Source organism: Pipistrellus hanaki (assembly GCF_964339955.1).
Source record: "Pipistrellus hanaki genome assembly, chromosome: 20".
NCBI lineage: Eukaryota > Metazoa > Chordata > Mammalia > Chiroptera > Vespertilionidae > Pipistrellus > Pipistrellus hanaki.
In genome coordinates, this window is record NC_140522.1 from 6,449,946 (window position 1) to 6,471,408 (window position 21,463).

The window sequence follows — 21,463 nt, forward strand, 5'->3', positions numbered from 1 at the left end:
CTGCGGGAGGAGATGAAAGGGAAATGGATCCAGAGCCGTTAGGTGAGACAAGGAGAGCATTAAGGGGCAGGATTCCCAAGGGAACGCAGAAGGAAAGCCAAAAAGTGAGAAGTGTGGGGTCTGGGCAGTGTAGGGGAGAGCAAGGGGCCAGACCTGGCCTCAGATTGGGGCTCTGACCCCGGCCAGCTCTGTGAGAGGACCAGGTTCTACCTCTTTAAGCCGGTTTCCTAGAAAATGGGCAGTGCTACTTAGGTCCTTCCTGACCGACCGACCGACCGACCGACCATCAGCGGGAGGCCCAGGAGGCTGTGTCTTAAGGACCAAGTGGTGTTAAACAAACATTTTTCTTCTCTCGTTCTCTCCCCTTTCCTTTTCCAGAAAGCTACTAGCGGGGTGGGGTGGGGGTTGTTAGACAGTTCACTCCTTAGTTAATCAGACAGTGAAATAAAACATACATTTAGAGGTGGACTATAACATAAAACTTATCTCGCAAAGGAGAACTTTTTATTTTTTCACGTGGCAGCGTCTAGCTAGCCATTCTGAGGCATTCTGGGGGAAAATGTATAATCTCGGTAGAATCAGTTTTGTTTGGTTTTTGAGGTTGTTTTGTTTTGTTTTAGGAAACCCTAGCTTAGGCCACGTGAGTAAGTCACCTTCTCCCTTGATTCTTAAGAAGCAAAGTTAAGCATGGTAAAATTGCAAAGCAGGGTACACCAGGGAATCAGACTTCCGGGCGGGTAATAAACACATTTCTTTTGATTTCTTCTGTCCCTCTCTGGGGCCTTTGCCCACATGTAGAATCCATAGAATCCAAACCTTCCCAGAGCCTCACACATGCAGAGGGAGCCCACGGCCAGCATTACTGATCCACTTCCTCTCTTTCTAAGCACGGGTCAAGGTCACCTCGGGCCACTGAGTCCTTCGGTGATGGACAGCATCTAAATCCCCGTCTTCTCCGTGGCCTCCTTGCCCGGCGTAAAGTAGGCACCCGGTAAAAGCCAGCTGAATTGATTCATGCTCCAAATCAGAAAGGAGTGAGACCTTTGGCTTCCGTGACGCCGCCCCCCTCCCCACTCCCCCCAGCCCAGCCTGACAGGTGGCACTGGCTCTGAGGGTCGGGGCTAAGTGGTGTGAGCATGTGGCACGCTCCCAAGTCTTGACCCATGACAACCCATTTCTCATGCAACCCAGAAAGGACAACGCGAAGGTCACACACAAGGGCAACGGCATACCTCTCCCACAGGCCTCCCTCCAGGACGTCAAAGGAAAGGGAGAACAACAACAACAACAAAAAACAATCTCCTTTGCATTAATTGAGCAACTACTATGTGCCAGGAATAAGGACAAAGATATAAATAAGATACACACACACACTAAAGGAGACCCTCGACATTCTGCTCGTATGGGTCATCCCTCTATGGGGGTCAGCGGGGGGGCGGTCAATATTTTGATTCACTCTGTGACACCCCCTGGGACACGCATCTCATACACACCCCCTCCCCCCATCCCATCACATCGAGCAACCACGCCATCCTAGGATGTCAAAGCGATCCATGAGTGTTTCTCATTGGGGATCGAGCCTGCAACCCCGGGCATGTGCCCTGACTGGGAATCGAACCGTCACCTCCTGGTTCATAGGTCGATGCTCAACCACTGAGCCACACCGGCCGGGGCCGTGGTGGTTATCACATCCTGAAATTTGGAACTTTGCTTCCTTTGAGTTTGGGGCAACGGCGACCTTCAGGGGCACCTTTGCAACCCGATCAGCCACCAGCCTGCGTCTCACACGTCCACGAGGCCTCTGCCCTTTCCCCACAGGAGACAGACACCAGAGAGAAAGCCGATCGATACGAACTACGTGAAAGGAGGTATAAAGCAGAGGAGTGTACTCACCAAGGTACCCACAGAGCACCTGGGACTGCCGGGCACACAAGCTGCCCGCTGAGCCAGAGGGTGTTGTGACAACTGGACAGACAGCTAGGAGTTTTAAAAAGCACAGTCATTAGCTATTTGACGGACGAGCAGCCTGGCACAGAGCTATACAAAAGACTCAACGTGGGAGAGGGACTCAGTGGACGTTCTTTCTCATCGCTCCCCCCCCCCCCCCCCGGAAATACAAGGTCCCTGTTCCTCGGGACCAGATGGGGGAAGGGGGAAGGAGGGGGGGCGATGCGTCACTGAACACTTACAGGGGGGTTTTTGGGTTCCGGGCCCCACTTTTCGGCAGCCCTTCCCCGGCAGGCAGACTCCTGCATGAGACGTCCCCGCTAACACGTTCCCGTGTTAAAATAACCATGTACAATTTATATACCGAGATGTTAAAATAAATACCTCGCTTTCTATTAAAGACGGCTAGGGAAGGCCTCGACCTCATTTGACGAAAGGCAGACTACCTATTAAGCATAAAAGCCTGTTTCTCATTTGGTTGGCCTAGATTTCGGGTTCCTTAAAAACCACCTGTCATCATTTCTCACCCACACATGAGAACGCCTTCTCCAATGAGTCAAATGGACACGTGTGTATTGGTCCAGGGATGCTGAGCTAGAGTTGAAACCTTTGGGGCTCCCTGGATGGGATAAAACGTATCTCCCGTGGTTGTTATTTTATTTTAATATGTTTTTATTGATGTCAAAGAGGAAGGGAGAGGAAGAGAGAGAGAGAAACATCCACGATGAAAGAGAATCATGGATCGGCTGCCTCCTGCACGCCCCCTCCTGGGGATCTGGCCTGCCACCCGGGCATGTGCCCTGACCGGGAATTGAACCGTGACCTCCTGGTTCATAGGTCAATGCTCAACCACTGAACCACACCGGCCGGGCCATGGTGGTTATCACATCCTGAAATTTGGAACTTTGCTTCCTTTGAAGTAGCAGCAACTAGCTCTTGTATAAGGCCTGGAACTTATCCTCCCCAGCGTTCACAAACTCACAAGCTCCCCAGCGGCCTGTCTGCACACTAGGCGGGTCCCACCTCCAGGGGTGCCCTCTCTAAGGGACCTGAGACCCTGGATGGATGACCCTCCTGCCAGGGAGGCGCCCACACCCAGGCCCCTGTAGCACCCTGCGGTCACATGGTCTCAGATGCCCTTGCCAGCCGACACCTGTGCACATGTTCTCCCCAATAAGCAACCATGCTGTTCATTTTTAGATAAGGTCACCAGACGTCCCGCTTTTTAACAATTTTTAAAATCGGGACATTTTCAAAACGCCGCGGGACAACTTGTCAAAAATCGGGACGGTCCCGCCAAAAGCAGGGCTTCTGGTCACCTTATTTTATTTTTAATATATTTTATTGATTTTTTTTCTTTTTCTTTTTACAGAGAGAGAGGGATAGAGAGTTAGAAACTTCGACGAGAAAGATCCATCCATCAGCCACCTCTTGCACACCCCCTACTGGGGATGTGCCCGAAACCAAGGCACATGCCCTTGACCAGAATCGAACCCGGGACCCTTCAGTCCCTAGGCCGATGATGCTCTATCCACTGAGTCAAACCAGTTTCGGCTGGTCACCTTATTTTTAGAGGCTTCCCCTAAGCCCCCCGGGGGAGAAAATTCCTGCAGATAACCAGCCCCGCAAAGACAAGAAGCTTCGCTGGGCACCAAGGCTTTGTCCCAAGATTAGCAAGTCAGACAAAGCCTTCTAGCGCCTGCCTGACCTCTGGGAAGAGATGCGGAAAGCTGCCCTCCAGGACAAGCTTGGTGTCACCAGACGGGCAGGGTAGGGTGCAGCGTGTGCTATCTCTTCCCTCTGCGGTTCTGGGGGGATTTCACTCCTTTTGCTGGGAAATAGCACCTTCTTCAGGCCAGCGGGGGTTGCGAGAATCTTCTATTCATGGGATCAGAATAAGAATCCCTGAAGCGGTCCCAGGTCACCCAGGGCTAAGGAACAAGGCAAGGAACAAGGCAAGCTAACGAGCGTCATGCAATGCTCACGTATGAACGTGTGGTTTCCGTTCTCTCTGCCATAAAGCTACCCCATGACAGCATCTCCTTGTTGTTATTTTTTTCCTTGTTTGTTTGTTGTTGTCTTAGGCCAGGCCAAAGGATAGGACTGTTCTGGGCCTAGTCCAGGGCCTCAGAAGTTAAAACCATGAATTGGATGGAGACTTAACTGGTGTGAATTGTGATTATTTACGTTAAAGAAAGCAATTCTTGGTTTAAAAAATATATATATATATATATATATTTTCGCCCTAACCCGTTTGGCTCAGTGGATAGAGCGTCGGCCTGCGGATTGAAGGGTCCCAGGTTTGATTCCGGTCAAGGGCATGTATCTTGGTTGCGAGCACATCCCCAGTAGGAGGTGTGCAGGAGGCAGCTGATCGATGTTTCTCTCTCATCGATGTTTCTAACTCTCTCCTCCTCTCTGAAATCCATAAAGATCTATTTTTAAAATGTTTTTAAAAAAAAATCCATTTCAGCCGAAACCGGTTTGGCTCAGCGGTAGAACGTTGGTCTGCGGACTGAAAGGTCCCAGGTTCGATTCTGGCCAAGGGCATGTACATTGGTTGCGGGCACATCCCCGGTAGGGGGTGTGCAGGAGGCAGCTGGTTGATGTTTCTCTCTCATCGATGTTTCTAGCTCTCTATCCCTCTCTCCTCCTCTCTGTAAGAAAATCAATAATATATCTATCTATCTATCTATCTATCTATCTATCTATATATATATATATATATATATTAAAAAAAAATCTATTTCAACCATCTGTGATTGAAGTGGCCCTGTGGTCTGGATACATTTTCTCAGGTGAACGAGGCTTTGGGTAGAGGGGCAATGCTTTTAAAACCCTCGGGGGAAATCTGTAATGTTAACAGCCTTTGAGAAGAGGCACTTTCTAGAAGCATCCGGGCACTCACTCATTCACAATGGGGGCCTGTGGTTCATATAAACCGTGAGATAGAAACAGTCCCGGCATTGAAGTACCGTATCTGCAGTATAGCTAAGAGATGGCGCAAGTCATTCATACCCTCAACAGCCCAAGGCCTGATCCCATGAGGAGGGACAAATGAATGACTGAGTGATTCTTCACATCGACATGATTTTTAACAGATATGTCTAAGGGTGACAGTGAGGCTTCCCAGCCTGAGGTGACAGCCAGAACGCGGCTCTGCTTCTGACCAGGTACTGCCCAAGTCCGAGTTCTGGAATATTCCATTCCCTGCTTCCCTCTCCTCAATTTCCAATGCCCAGATGCCACGCTGTGCGCCTGCCTGTGGGGACAGAGCTCCAGGGCCAGTCCCCTTACCAAAGCATCCATCGTCCACAGAGAAATGCCCTGTCTGTGATCCCCTTTCCTCCTCCTAAAGTAGACTCAGACTAAGCCATTCACCCTACCCTCCCACCCCCTTGAGTATTCTTAGCCCAGATCTGAATTCTAAGAGTTTCTGAAAAAGAAATGCAACCTCAATGGTGTTGTCACTTAGATGTCCAAGCAGATCTGAAGCTGAGGTTAAGTCAGTGGACAGGGAAATCAATGACCAGATAATAACAATGACAAAGTTATCGCTGTTCCGTGTGGTAGAGAGAGAATGATCGATCCCTAATGGGTTTCGTCTGAGAAGCGTTGAGTTAACGATGCTGAAATGAATCCCACGCTGAAAAATTAAGTTATATCTCTCAGGGGAAAAAAAAAAAAAAAAAAAAAAAAAAAAAAAAAAGTCCTACTTATGTTTTGCCAGCTATAAACTGTGCTCTTAGAATGCATTAGCAAATACTGTCTTTATTAGATTTGCAAAGACCGGCGGTCTTGTGGTCATCTCAGTGTCTCGCTGGATAACAAAGGTTGCGTTCCTGTCCCCAAGATGAAGTGATGCTTGTGTGCTTGCGACAGTGACATCCTGAAGTGATGGGTGAGCAGTTGTGTGGGAGCTGGCTTGTCAGGCCAGATGTGACATCTGTCAGAGTGGAATGGGACCGATGGTGGGGGAGAGGGGGGAAGGGACCAGGGACAGAGCCAACATCTATGTCACAGCAGTTTTCTTTGTCTTTCTGAAGACTGGGGCGATGCTACAGATCTCCTGAAACAAACCACATGACCCCCCCAAAAAAAGCAGTCTCCCCGACTTCTCTCAGAACCTCAATGCTCTTCCTCAGGGATAGCTGCTTCCTACTGGCCCCCATTTTTAACAATTTGTCCCGCGTCCTGCGGTGTTTTAAAAAAGTCCCGATTTTTGGAATTGTTAAAAATCAGGACTGTCCCGCCAAAAGCGGGACATCTGGTCACCTTACCCATGTGGACAGCAAGGAAGGCACCTGGGGAGAAGGCCCCTCCCGGTGAACAGGGACACATGGGGCAAGCTAATATGAGAGCCTACAGCTGCACCCAGACGACTTCCAGAAGGTTGGGGCCTCACAACATCCAGAAAGCTCTGTCCCCTGGCCTTAAGTTCCTGAAGTCATTGGGGTTGAAGGAGCATCTGAGCCCCACATTTCTGACCAATCAAAGAGCTTGTTGGAGAGAATGGAGGCGGGTCCTGGTCCCAAAGACACTGGAGAGAAGGTCACGGCTGTGACCTTCCGGCCACCTACCACGGCGAGTCCAAGAAACTCAACTCCTCACCAACCCAGCGCGTTCATGTTTCTCAGATGTCTGAGGTCTTACCTAAGAAGGTTTCATTCTCAAGAGCTTCTTAGATGTCTCACTAGCCCTGCCAGTCCCTGATTCCAGCCCCTGAGGTGGCCAAGGTCACCTAAGAGACAATCCAAGTGTGCAAAGGAAACATCCCCCGAATAAAACCTATCAGATGAAGGTCCCCGGGCATCCCAGGCCAGTGGGAGTGGCTTCTAGAACACCCGTTTTGGATCACGTGTTAGTATGTCGAAAATCTCTCTCTTTCTAGCTCACGGCCCATGGAGCATTAGAATGAGTTGTCAGTGATGCTTCCTGCTTGGGGGCACACACCATAACGGTGCCCCTTAACACCCATGAGTCATGGCTGCCCTGCAACATAGGCCTACGAGGGCCAGAAGCAGAGCCAGATGCTCTGTGCACTTGTCCTCCTCCATCTCGTGCAGCCCTAGGCCAGCCTCTACTTCATGGTCAGAGGTGAAGAAGCTGAGCCAGGCTCAGAGAAGCTGACCACCACTGACGCAGATAATCCAGAGGTGTGAACACCAAGACACGTTTGGGGGTGACGGGGAAGAGGTCAAGGGTGTGTCACGCAACAGTGGGGCCACCAAGCCGACCCAGGAAGCAAGGTGGGGACCACACCGCAGTGCAGTCACCCTCTCCCGACTTCCGGATGAGAGAGGCCAGGAGAGAAACAAAGTCAAAAGCAACAACAACAAACAACAACAACAACAAACAACACCCCGTGTGTGGCTATGGCCTGATCGGAACGTCTCCGCTTTCTCCCAAACACAGACAGGAGCGAGCTTCACAGCCTAAACAAACCCATCCAAGAATCCCTCGTCCGTGATTCAACTGAAAACGCCCGGGGAACATGGGATTCCTAGGTTTAAAAAAAGAAAGAAAAAGAAAAAAATGATCCGGGTTTAAAGAATATCGGGAAAGAAACGCACACCATATGGCTTCAAAATGACAATGGGAACGTTTGTTTATCTCTGGCCAGAGGCACGTTTCGGCAAGCTGCTCCGGATCCGAGGAACGGAACCCACCCTCCCTCGGGCTGAAGGGCTGCGGAAGGAGAGGGAGCACATCTGGCGAGTCCGCGTCCCCTCCAGCATCCCTCCGCACCGGAAATGCTCCATCAGGACGGATGCCCGGGGCCGCTTCCAGCCTCTTCCATGCAGCGCCTTGGCTTGCCCTTCGCCTTCCCACTAAACCTACAAGAGGGAGATCATGCCGAAACCGTTTAGCTCAGTGGATAGAGCGTCAGCCTGCGGACTCAAGAGTCCTGGGTTCGATTCCGGTAAAGGGCATGCACCTTGGTTGCGGTACACATCCCCAGTAGGGGGCGTGCAAGAGGCAACTGCTAGATGTTTCTCTCTCATGGATGTTTCTAACTTTCTATCCCTCTCCCTTCCTCTCTGTAAAATAAAAAATCAATATATATATATATTTAAATAATAAAATAAACCTACAAGGGGAGTAGAGGGGGTGACAGGAGGAGGGGATGGGGTGCTGACCAGAGACTCCAACTCCATGGTTGGCCTGCACACCTCTCCCAGGGGCAGGTCCCTCCAGGAACCTTCTAAGAATGCGGCCTGGCCCTAGCCAGTTTGGCTCAGTGGAGAGAGCATCGGCCTGCAGACTGAAGGTTCCCAGGTTCAATTCCAGTCAAGGGCACATGCCCTGGTTATGGGCTTGATTCCCACTAGGGGGCGTGCAGGAGGCAGCTGATCAAGGATTCTCTGTCACCACCGATGTTTCTATCTCTCCCTCTCCCTTCCTCTCTGAAATCAATAAAAAAATATATTTAAAAAATAAGTAAATGCTGAAACCGGTTTGGCTCAGTGGATAGAGCGTCGGCCTGCGGACTGAAAGGTCCCAGGTTCGATTCCGGTCAAGGGCATGGACCTTGGTTGCGGGCACATCCCCAGTAGGGGGTGTGCAGGAGGCAGCTGATCGATGTTTCTAGCTCTCTGTCCCTATCCTTCTTCTCTGTGAAAAATCAATTATATATATATATATATATATATATATATATATATATGTATATATATATATATATATATATATATATATATTTTTTTTTTTTTTAATATGTAAATAATCAAGATGCAGCCTGAAGCGTGTTGTCATCTCTGGGCGAAGGCCTGGGAGTCAGCGACCACCTCGGTTCTAACCCAGATCTGATGGTGGATGGACACTGAGTCACTAGCCCTCTTTCCCCATCTCTGTTTCCTTTAGGAAAGGCTCTCTGTCATTGCTTGGTATCTTTATAGAGAAGATGCATCAGACAGAAGCCATCCTTCGAAAGGTGCAGTTCCGGCAGTCGCCCCCAGGGGTCGCTGTGGAGACACAGGGCTGGGCGTCCCTCTGGGAGGTCAAGGGGTCCCCCACCTGGCCCCTCTGACTCCAAAGCCCAGTCTCCCTGGTGGTGAGGAGGCTGGCCTCTGGCCTCCGTTGACGGCAAAGACCTGCCCAACGGCTTCACTTATGAACAGTATATTTCTTTGAGGGTTTTTTCTAGTCCTTGAAAAGTCAAAGAAAAAAAAAAAAACAGAGAGGAAATCCTGACAGAGTATGTGGCCTAAGTTAAATGTAACCACAATTAGGCACTAGAGTTAGTACAAGCGATGATGCAATAACAATGAAGGAATTAAAGTGGGTCTGTTGTTTATTAATAACTCAGCCATTGTGGAAGTCAAAGGGTTCAAGTCTGCCTTTGATCTCTCTCCTCTCTCTCTCTCTCTCTCTCTCTCTCTCTCTCTCTCTCTCTGTCTCTCTCTTCTTCCCTCTCTCTTTCGCTCTCTCTTTCGCTCTCTGTTTCTCTTGCCCATCCACACACAGAGAATCTCAAAAAATAAAATCCCTGAACATCAAGCAAAAAAAATACTACTATGTTCCAGCAACTGCTAATATTTTCCTTCCCTGGGCAACTGGCCCAGGAGTCCAGCAACTTGTGCACAGAAAGCCCTGTCCCTGAATAGAACCCTAAGCCGCCATCCCCGTCCCCTTCTTCCCCTCAGAACACAGCACGCGAGGGGTTATTCCTTCTATGCTCCTTGGAAAATGACAGGGGAAATAGAAAAGGACATTGTTTGGCACCAAATGTTTAACATTCATGTGAAAACAATGACCGAAGAAACCTAGCTGTGATGCTTCGGGCTGTATATTTTCGTTTATCTCATTCAATAGAACTGGATAAACCAACACGATTATTTATTTTCTCCGCTTGCCCGGCTTGGAGGATCCACTCTTTCATTAACATGCGCTGTTTATTTTCCTTGCAAGGGAACTCCGAGATGATTTCTTACTTCTCTTTGTCCCCGACTGATATCGCTCCCTGACCGGAGTTACTGAGGGGTGGGGCCACGCCGGTCCTCGGTCTCAATGAATGGGAGGCTCAGATGTCTAATTTAGGTGTTTATCACCATCCTAAGAAAGCACGGACTGTACCGAATGGTTCCATTTCATGCTCCTGTTTAATTAATAAGGCAACGTTCTGAGTATCCTTCTATTCAAGGCTCTCATTTTAACGTCCTTTGGATTATAAAGATATTTTATTTTTCAGGTGATGACTTTGAACATAGGACTACTAGCAGAATTCAGTAACCCCCAGTAAATATCAGGGGGATCAGGGCGTCTCAATGTTGGCATGCCTGACTCCTTGGGGCTGGATAATTCTTTGAGACATGGGAGGGACTCAGCTGTGGGTATTCTGGGTTGCCTTGCCCAATCCCCAGCCTTGCTGACTAAATACCCATAGCGCCCCTCCACTCCCAGTCAGGACAATCAAAAATGTCAGATGCATCCTGGGCAGGGGCGGGGTGTGTGTGTGTGTGTGTGTGTGTGTGTGTGTGTGTGTGATCACCACAGTTAGAATCACAAGTGCCTGATGAGTTAGAATGAAAGAAGGAGAGGAAAGAGAGAAAATGAAACGTTTTGCCTCTTCCTTTTTAGGTTTTGTCCAAGCCTCTCCAGATTTTAAACCGTCCCATCCTTTGACACCTCCCCTGGTTAAGGATGTTACTCTCGCTAAATCTCTCAAGCCTTGGGCAGGGCCTTTCGAATAGATGTGCTCTTGAACTTCAAATGGATTGTCCAGAAATCCGCCAATTCCCACTGGGTAAACGATCGGTAAACCTAAGCCCAGCTCCACTTTGAGCCTTAAACTAACAGCATGTGAGAAGATCAATATGAATAAATTCAAAACGAATCAGACCCCTTCTTTCACTGTTGACACAGTATTATTTATATCCCCTAAATACCTTTCTTGACTAAAATTCACCCGAGAAAACTGGCAACTGGCCAGTTCTATTCATATTTACTGTATTTATACAGTACGCCGGGCCAAGGATAATATTTAAGACAAAAATATGCCTGGAGGCATATACAATATCTCTCATATTTTTACTTTGAAATGTCCACGTCGCTAAAAATATTGAGTCTGAACCGTATATAACATGCGCCGCGAAGGGGCGATCCGAGATCCGAAATGATATATGGCTCGTTGAGTATAATTAGAGCATATTTGTAATAGTTGAGCCGGAGTCACTCCCTGCACGCTAATAAGTTAGGGGGTAAAAAAAAAATAAAAATAAAAAAATATGAACCAATGATCTTTCCCATGCCTTGGGCTCTGAGGCTCGTGACCCTCACCAATGTCACTGCAAGCAGCAACAGGCACAGTCCCTCCCAGTCCTAAAGGGGAAACACTGGTGAGGAAGCCACGGCTGTACTTTCAATTTGCTGTTTCAAAATATAGTGGAGTGCTTTTCTCTTTTCTCCCCCCTCCCTCTTTTTTTTTTTTTTTAATTTGGAAGGGCGTACTCTATTCCAGTATAACTCGAAAGTGCTGGAAAATCAGTTAACCTACTTTCTGTGGAATGGTCCATAGTCCTTACCCAGTAGGATGCAGTCTTGCTGTACTTCTCTATCCCTCAATGAGCTTTCCACAGACAGGCTATTATTTTTGGTATGAAAAACCAATGGTATATTTTGAAAATACTGGACCTCGGAGAGATTTTCTTTTCTCTTTTTTCTTTTTTAAAAATATATTTTATTGTTTTTTTTGTTTTGTTTTTTTTTTTTACAGAGAGGAAGGGAGAGGGAGAGAGTGTCAGAGACATGGATGAGAGAGAAACATCCATCAGCTGCCTCCTGCACACTCCCCACTGGGGATGTGCCCTCAACCAAGGTCCATGCCCTTGACGGGAATCGAACCTGGGACCCTTGACTCCGCAGGCCGACGCTCTATCCACTGAGCCACACCAGTTAGAGCTGGAGAGGTTTTCATATCTTTGGTGGCTCCACGTGGGGTGGGGGAAGAGTTTCTACTTGCTGATCTCAGCTGCCCTGTCTGGGATCCTGACACTGTGAGAATTTCTCCACGCTTTGATGGCCATGACCCCTGGCCGGATCACCTCAGCCCTCTGGACTGAGAGATGCCGGAGAGAACAGGGCATGAATGCCCTCATGGGTGACCTGCTCTCTCCACACTTCTCTCCCCGGATGGATGCAACCTCCTCTGTGAAAAGCGCTGGGGATGCATCCGAGATTTTGCAGATAAAACACTCAGGTGCTGCCTAACACCCTGGCCAGGCTGCCCCAACAGCCCCGGAAACCACGCATGTACAGGAGAAAGCAAACTGACTCAGCTCAGCGGTTCTGTCTGTCTCAATGGCTTTGGATTCATGACAATAAACCTTCTTGGTTCCACCCCAGACACAGAGCTTTGCTTCCCTCGGGGAATAACCAGGGTGGAGTGTATTTATCACCATCATCACAATAATAAAGCCCTCCCGCCGGCCAGGATCCCCTGCAGGTGAGGATGTAGGGACAGAAAGGTCGATGGGAAGACTGGGGTGAGTTAGCTCACCCAGTGAGCTAAGACTGGGGTGGAGACCCCCAAGTAGGAGACAGAGCTGGGACTTGTCAAACCAAAAAGAAGTATTAAAAAAAAAAAAAAAGCAAAGCTCCACCCTATCTATCCCTAAGAACCTCCGGAATCAAACGGATCCAGAGGGCCATAGGATGGATTTAGGAAAGACTCCCGAGATCCCAGAAGGCAGCCAGCCAGTATATAGGGCACGGAAAGGGGGTGGAGAGAAATGGGCAACCAATGAAAAGTTTACAACTTGGGGTTTGGGCGCCGCCAGTATCGAAGCTTTTTTTTTTCTTCTTCCTTTTTATTTTTCTTCTTCTTCTTCCTGGTATTTAACCCTCTCAGGTAGCACTTCTTTTTCCCCCCCCCCCCCCCCCCCCCCGCTTTCTTTTCAGAGTGGGAACTAAGTCTAAGCGGACTGTCTTTTTCTCTACCCCTGTACCCCCATCCCCAAGGGACACCCCAATAAATCACGGGCTCCCATTGCTACTGTGTGCCAGCTGGCTTGGAGGACGCTGCCCTCCAAGAAACAGGTTTACAGGAAGCAGACGAGCTGCCTTCTCCTCCCTCTGCGGCTCTCCGGCCGGCGCCCCAAGTCCCGGCAGGAGTTCAGGGCTCCCCGGGGATACAGATAAAACGCATAAGAAAGGCGATTTGGCAACCCCCTTGAGCTGCAGGAGGCAGGGTGGGGTAGATTCTGGAAAAATAACGTGCAAACCAACCCTTTTCCTGCACAGAATCAGACAGCAAGCTGCCCTGGCCACCGCTCCAGGTGACTTCAAAGAGCGGGCGCTGGGCACCAGCCGGCCTTTGGGGGAAGGAATGTAAACACCTGGCAGTGGCCACAGGCTCCAGGACCGGGGGGCTGGTTAGGAGGTAGGTGTTTTGGAAGGTTTTTTGTTGTTTTTTTTTTAACCAGATCGGGTTCGTCCGTCTTGGCGTTGGGAGCTGAGGACAATAGGGAAGCTTCCGGGGAGCCCGTTGGATAGATAGGTGGGTCGGCGGTGGGGCGAGCTTGGGGCGCCTTCCTTTCCTGAGAAGCTAGTCGGAGCCACTTTTTTTTAACCCTTCCTGCACCGGCTGGGCCGGCTCCACGGCTGTCGGTACCCCCCCCCCCCAAAAAAAAATAATAAAATAAAAAGCACCAGGATTCCCCTGCTGACCTTGGCATCTCGGGGGACAGGGGGGATTGGGGGAGCCGACTCCTAGCCAAGAATCTCCGGGGCCAGAAAAAAGAGAAAGAATGCCTTGGAGAGGAGAAGGAATGAGGGGGGAAGGGAGGAAAAAAAGGGGGGAAAGTTGGAAAAAATACAGTGAAAAGGCAACGTTTTCCAGCCTCAGGGAGGGGAAGGGGCATGAGTGGGGCCGAGGGGACGCGATCCCTGGCGCGGCGGTGGCACGGCGTTTGGGGGAGCCTGGGGCAGCGCTGAGCCCCCGGAGAATGCAAACACCCACACACCCACAACACACCCACCCACCCAGGCACACCGCACCGAAGCGGACGGGGCGGCACTCACTTTCGGAGGGGAAGAAGGGCGGCATGTCGATCTTGTAGACCTCCTTGGCATAGTACTCCTCGTCGCTGCGCTCCCGCTCGCAGGCGGCGGCGCGGCGGCCGGCCTTCTCCTGCAGCAGGTCCCGGGTGCTGTTGTAGATGGCGATGACCTCCGGGGGCACGTCCTCGGGCTCCGGGTAGTCCTCCGGGGGGCTGGTGAGCTTCAGCTTGCTGAGGATCTGCCCGCGGATCGCCTCGATCCTCTTGCGCATGAACTGGTCCATGTCGAGGGTGCTGCACGTCGACAGGCTGAGCGCGGCCGGCACCCAGTGCAGCAGCAGGACGGCGCGCAGCACACAGGACTGCATTTTATTTTATTTCTTTTTCTTTCCTTCTCTTAAAGGTGGAAAAAGTTGGGGTTGTTTTTTTTTTCCCCCTTAAAAAAAAAGTTTCCAAAAAATGGCACCAAAAAAAAATATATAATAATAATAATTAAGAATAATAATAAAAAAATAACAGAGAAAGAAATGCAAAAGAAACCCAACCGATCTGCAAATACAGCTCAGGCAGATGATTTTTTTAATGCGAAACTTTTGCTAACAATCGAGTCCCTGTCCAATAGAGAGAGGGAAAGAGCGAGCGAGAGAGAGAGAGAGAGAGAGAGAGAGAGAGAGAGAGAAGGTCTCTAGGTCTGTTGCTGGAGAATTCCTTCCCTAAGAAAAGGCCAGTCGTTCCCAAAGTGGAAGTGGGACTATGCGTTGGGCAAAGGGATCCCTCAATTGGGAGGAGGAGGAGGGTTCCGAGTTGGAAAAAAGTTTCCTCGGAGCGACGAGCCGGGGGGGAAGAGAGGCGAGTGGCCGGGAGGCAGGCGTGGGAGGAGGAGGAGGAAGAGGAGGAGGAGGACACGGAGTTCAGTGTGTCAGTGTCGGGCGCGGAGTGGCGGATCCGAACTCGGCTCCCGCGGCCGAGAGGGAGGAGAAGAGGAGAAGGTCCGGGCGGGCGGCGCTGATGGATGCGTTTAGCGCAGCTGCGGCGCTAGGAGCAGGAGCAGGCAGCTCGGAGCGGAGGATCGCACACGTGTGTGTATGCGTGTGAGTGTGTGTGTGTGTGTGTGTGTGTGTGTGTGTCCGTGCGCGTGTGCGCGCGCGGGGGGCGAGCCCGGAGCCTGGCGCGCCGCGGGGAGGCGGCCGCGCTGCGCTGGGAGCTGGGGACGCGCTCGGATCGAAGCGGCAGGGACTCTGCTCTGCTCCCCAAGGTCCCTGCTCTGCCCCCCGAGGACCCTGCTCTGCCCCCCGAGGACCCTGCTCTGCTCCCCGAGCCGCGATCGGGGGCCTCCACCCCGGCCGGAGCGCGCCGACCCGCCGGGTCACTCCACGTCGCTGCCGCCGCCGCCGCCGGGCGCGTCCAGCCTCCAGCGCCCTCCTTCTCCTCCCGCTCCTCCTTCTGCGCTCGCTCCAGGCGCCAACCAGGCAGCAGGCGACCGGCCGGCGGCCGCCTCCGTGGCTCCCGGCCCCCCGGGCCCGCTGGCTGGACGGTCTTATTCCTAAGGGGGAGTTGCGCAGGGCTGCCCCTGGGACGCCCACCGTTGGCCGGCCTCTCCCGGAGTCTCTGCCGCTCGGGCTTGCTCGCTTAGGGGAGGTGGGCTCTTGGCACCCTGGAGTCCACCCTCCTCCTTCTCCTCCTCGCTCCTCTCTGCATCCAGGCAGCCCCCTTGGCCGGATCCCGAATGGCAGCCTAGACCGTTATACCAGGCTCTCCATCCCTCTCCTCCTCCTTCTCCTCCTCCTCCTCCACTTGCGCTCTCTCTCTCTCTCTCTCTCTCTCTCTCTCTCTCTCTCTCTCTCTCTCTCTCTCTCTCTCTCTCTCTCTCTCCCTCTCCCTCCCTCAGCTTCTGGAGCTCCTCTCCAAGCGAACCCGCTGCTGCCAGCAGATAACATCACGGTCTTGCCTGGGAGCAGAGATTTATAAGTTCCCTCTGCACCACGTGTCTGCCTTCCACAGAGTGACGTGCTAGGGTTACAGTCAGAAGTCCTCTCTCTCCTCGCCTAGACCTGAGCTCGGCCTGAGCGACCCAGGGGTGGGTGGGTAGGTGTGTGTGCGCGCAGGGAGGGAGGGGGAGTGTGCACCCTGACAATGGTGATTTAGGGTATTTGCTTGATAGAGTCCCTTTGCAAGGGGCTGCTGAAGGACCTGCTAGCTAGTCTCCCCCTTCTGAGTGAGCTGGGCTCCTCCTCACAGTCTCCCAAATGGAATCACTTGCTCCAGCGCAGAAGGCTTCCCTCCTGTAGAGTGTGTACACACACACACATACACACGCACACACACACAGGAGCACTACTTTACTCTGGGCCAGGCCAGCCCCTGAGACGTGGCTTTCCATCTAAGAATCACCTCCTACTTTATTTTTATTTATTTGTTAGTGGAATCCGTTTCTGCTGTTCCCTGATACTATTTTATTTTTTTTTTTAAATATGTTTTTATGGATGTCAGAGAGGAAGGGAGAGGGAGAGAGAGTTAGAGACATCCATGATGAGAGAGAAACATGGATCGGCTGCCTCCTGCACGCCCCCTCCTGGGGATGGAGCCCGCCACCTGGGCATGTGCCCTTGGCCAGGAATCGAACCCTGACCTCCTGGTTGATACCTAACAGGATTCTAATGCGCATATCCTAAAGCACAATGATTATAGTTCTAGCTAGCCCTCCATGGGACCGGGAACTGCTGGGGACAGACAGACATCATTTTTTTTAATTTATTTATTTTATTAAAAGAATGAAACATGTTTGTTCATTTCGCTGTTGGAATGAATGGCTCTCTCTTTAAGTTGCTGCCTAAGCCTCTTCCTTACGGGGATTTTTCTTTATCTTCTTCTCCGGTGAGACAGTCACATCCAGGACGCTGAGCACGCGTGGCCTGTGTCCACCGTGAACATCACACATCACTTGACATTTTCTCTTTCGACGCAGCCCCAGTGAGACAACACAAGGAGCGCTCTTGCTGCTGTTTGCTTTCCCCCTCTCTTTCATTTCACCTTTTCTTGCTCCAAGTCAACATTTGCATTTCGGCAGGACTGTGGGCAAACTGTGACTCGAGAGCCACATGCGGCTCTTTGGCCCCTTGAGTGTGGCTCTTCCACAAAATACCATGGCCTGCGCGAGTGTATTTTGAAGAAGTAGCGTTAGGAGAAGTTTATGTTTAAAGAATGTGGCTCTTAAAAGAAATTTCAGTTGTTGTGCTGTGGATATTTGGCTCTGTGGACTAATGAGTTTGCCGACCAATGGACTAGACAGATGATGTGCGCTAGAAACTCTGTTGAGTGCTCCCCCAAACCCAATGCCTCTGCATTATTCCTTACGTGGGTGCTCCTTTTATTCTAGAAAGGCCACAAGGAACTGTCTCTAGCTTCTGACATGGACCCTTTACCTGTCTGAGGGGCCTGTATTACTAGGAAACAGACGGCTGACTAGATGTAATAACAATAGCTAACGTATTAGTCAGATAGAGAGATCGATGTATATGGACATTTAATCTGCACAACAGCCCCAAAGGACACGTTATTATCATCATCATAATATTAATAATAATATAATATTATTACCTAGTTCAAGGCCATCCTAAGTGGCAGAGCTGGAGTCTGCAGAGAGCATTCGTTGTCTATGTCCATACCCAATAGTAACTTCCAAGACTTTCCTGAATAAGTCTTATAAACGTGGATTTTATGGCGATGCCCGTTTGGGAGACACTGGACACTCTATTATAGACTCACTATGGCCATCATTATGCTAAAGGCTCTGAGAAATTGACACATTCAACTCTTTTTTTAAAAAAATATATTTTATTGATTTTGTACAGAGAGGAAGGGAGAGAGATAGTTAGGAACATCGATGAGAGAGAGTCATGGATCAGCTGCCTCTTGCACACCCCCCACTGGGGATATGCCCGCAACCAAGGTACATGCCCTTGACCGGAATCGAACCCGGGACCTTTCAGTCCCCAAGCCGACGCTCTATCCATTGAGCCAAACCGGTTTCGGCCACATTCAACTCTTAATCCAGCATGTTCCAAACCCCCTTGAACATGAAAATTCCCCCTCCCCCCCATTAATATACATTGGAAAACTCTGGAATAAAGGAATTGTTTCAACCCACTTCTGAATAATTCTGAAAGTTACATATAAATCAGCATCGGCAGGTGCCTTTCCTTTTTAAAAAATACATTTTTTTAAATATATTTTTTTATTAATTTCAGAGAGGAAGAGAGAGGGAGAAAGAGATAGAAACATCAATGATGAGAGGGAATCATTGATTGGCTGCCTCCTGCACGCCCCACACTGGGGATCGAGCCCGCAATCCGGGCATGTGCCCTTGACCAGAATCGAGCCTGGGACCTTTCAGTCCACAGGCCGACGCTCTATCCACTGAGCCAAACTTGCTAGGGTGGTTCCTTTCCTTGAGGCTCAATGGAAGCACCTAGAAAGGACTTAAACAAGCGGCCAGCACCCCAACAGCCAAAGCAAAAATACCCTCAGGCGTGGCTAAGACTTCCCTGAACTCACCCCGCTTTGAGCTCAGTTCCAGAAGAGAAGGGCAAGAATGCAGCCGCACCAGAGGGGGTAAAAGTGACCATTCTTACAGCCAGGGGTGATGCTGATGGCCCTGGTTCAGCCTCCCTCCCCCTTATCCCCTTCCACCCCGTCACCGCCCCACCTGAGCCAGGGAGACCACCTTCTTGGTAGAGACGCAAAATCACCGGAGACTGCGTGGATTCGGATTGGAATGTGGAGAGAGCAGCAAACGTCCATGTGTGTCACCGCGAGGGAAACAGCCTAGGCCATGAATTCTTCTGTCAACTGTCCCCGCTTCCCAATATAAACACACACACTCTTGTCCACGATGGTTTGTTGAATACCCACCGCTTCCTTTATAACAACTCAGGCCCCCGGCCTAACCCTCAGAGGCTAATTCTAATTTCTCTCCACCCCTTTCCACAGCCTAGGAAAGCAGGACAAGGGAGGGTAGGTGAAAATTTCCGGTGTCGGCTGAAACCGGTTTGGCTCAGTGGATAGAGTGTTGCTCTGCGGACTGGAAGGTCCCAGGTTCGATTCCAGTCAAGGGCATGTACCTCGGTTGCAGGCACATCCCCCAGTAGGGGGTGTGCAAGAGGCAGCTGGTTGATGTTTCTCTCTCATCGATGTTTCTAACTCTCTATCCCTCCCCTTTCCTCTCTGTAAAAAAATCAATAAAATATATTTTTTTAAAAACAAAAAACTCTGGTGTCGGTAGGTGAGCCCCTTTTTCCTCTCGGGTGAGCGATCCTTTGAAGGTGTGACAGGTTAGACTGTAAGAGCTGCCTCCCTGGTAACTAACTACACGGGATCCTTTCTTGTATTAAATAATTCCTTTGGAGTCTTTTCATCTCCACAGTCGACAAGGAAACAGTCACTGGATCTCATGAGATCTTAGTATGTGCTAGGGCTTCCTACAGTCTTTATGGCGAAAAGGGCATTTAACTCATCGAGACCTTGACTACCCTGAAGAGACAGGAGCATGCAGTGCTTACACGTTTTCTTGGGTTAAAATTTCTGTCCCTGCCCTAACCGGTGTGGCTCAGTGAATAGAGCATCGGCCTGCGGGCTGAAGGGTCCCAGGTTCTATTCTGGTCAAGGGCATGTATCTTGGTTGCAGGCACATCCCCAGTAGGGGGTGTGCAAGAGGCAGCTGATCGATGTTTCTCTCTCATCAATGTTTCTAGCTCTCTATCCCTCTCTCTTCCTCTCTGTAAAAAAATCGATAAAATATATATTTTTTTTCAAAAAAGAATTTGCTTCCTGGTTATATCTCCTAGCCGTTTCTGTACCTAGAAGGCCATTCACTTCTTTTAAACATGATGGCATTTGGGAGGGGGAAGGGGGATTATGAAATTCTGCCCCCGGTCATTATAGGAAGAAAGGAGACGAAAATATACTTTTGGCGAAGAGAACTCTTGACTGTCGGAGTCCAGTTGTGTCCAAATCCAAGATGAAGGTCTCTTGTTTGTTAACACCCTGAAATGGGCCCATTGTTTTCCAGAGCAGAGGGGGGGGGGCCGGGAGGAGAGGTGTGTGCAGCTGTTTGGAGGACTGGCCCTGCCTGGCCCATTATTGGGTCTGTCCCCTGAAGTCCTGTGGCATTCCTACAAGGCGCTAAACGAATGTTTGCCACGAAGCTGACTGCTCACTCCCCGCCCTGGTTCTTTATTCCTACGGATCCAAAGCCAGCGTGTACGATCTGACAGGTCCTCCCATCTCCGATGAAAGAGCAACTTCCTTTGGGTTAGATTTAGGCAGACTCCTTAGTCCCCAGAGCCACATATCAACAGCACAACGATTGGCGTTCCTTTGGGGAGCTCCCATTTTTTAAACGTAAACTTCTTCTAACGCCACTTCTTCAACATGGACTCGCCCAGGCCGTGGTATTTTGCGGAAGAGCCACTCTCAAGGGGCCAAAGGGCCTCCGTTCGCCGACCACGGGATTAGAACAATGGTGTCCAGCACGGTTGAGAACCAGGACAAGGCGGGGAAAGAACGGAACGGGCCTCCTGTACTGTCACTACACCTCACCCTACGTAGTGATCCTCGATAAATGCCACCTGACCCTTTCATGTGAAAATGCACCCAAAGTCTTTCCGGCTCGCGCTTGTAATTTATTTGCTACAATTGAAAAGCCATGTGTGGTTCTATAATGATTTCTATCTCACGTTCTGTATGCATTTCTAGAGACATGAGCTTCTGTGCTCTGAACAACGAGAAAGCAAGGGTAGTGATTTGTCCGAGAGAAGAAGTAAGTACCGTGTTTCCCCGAAAATAAGACCTACTTACAGGTTTCCTTCTGAGTGAAATATAAGGCATCCCCCCTGAAAATAAGGCCCCCCTAGGCTAAGCATGAGAGATTTGGTCCACTGATTCTGAAAGAAAAGGATTCACAAGAAACTCACCAGGAAATTCAGGAATTGGATTGTTATGATGATGTTCCAGAAGATGATGACATGATTGTCATTGAACAAACGAGTAAATTCTTGATACTGTAGGATTCACAGTTTGTCTGGTTTGTGTTGACAACTACCGTACTGCCCTACCGTATACAGGTAATAAATTTCCTTTATTTTCATTTGACAATAAATGTGTACCGTATTCTTCTTCATGGAAAAATAAAACATCCCCTGAAAATAAGACCTAGCGCATCTTTGGGAGCAAAAATTAATATAAGACACTGTCTTATTTTCGGGGAAACAGGGTAGTCCAGCGATGATCCCCATGTTGTGTCTCTAGGCTAACCTCAGAGCGAGGCCACAAGGGGAAAGGAGGGGCAATGGCAGGGAAGAGAGGGGCAAAGGTGGGTGGGAGATAAAGGGATAAACTTGAGAGACAGGGAAGAATTCTCCGGTCTCACTCAAGGTTGTAGGCGTGAGAGTTACAGCCCTCACACTTGAATGAAACACTGTGGGAACTTCTGGTGTTGTGACCAGCTGATGGATTATTGG

The 21,463-nt window shown here is 50.1% G+C and overlaps 1 protein-coding gene and 1 long non-coding RNA gene across 3 annotated transcripts in view; one reads left to right on the plus strand and one right to left on the minus strand.

Annotated features, from left to right (window-relative positions):
* Positions 1 to 15,796, minus strand: part of TGFB2 (transforming growth factor beta 2) — a 61,334-nt gene extending 45,538 nt beyond the window's left edge. Inside the window, exons 1-2 of one of the 2 annotated variants that reach the window (XM_084868936.1) lie at positions 13,969 to 15,796; positions 1,894 to 1,977 (exon numbers count right to left, since the gene is read on the minus strand). In XM_084868936.1, coding sequence (XP_084725062.1) covers positions 1,894 to 1,977; positions 13,969 to 14,314 — 430 coding nt within the window. In that variant the 5' untranslated portion in view covers positions 14,315 to 15,796. The remainder of the gene's footprint in view (positions 1 to 1,893; positions 1,978 to 13,968) is intronic. The other variant, XM_084868937.1, reaches the window with a different exon arrangement.
* The window catches only part of LOC311614271, a 409,943-nt gene that overhangs the window by 366,411 nt on the left and 22,069 nt on the right, over positions 1 to 21,463 (plus strand). The gene's annotated exons all lie outside the window — the stretch shown is intronic.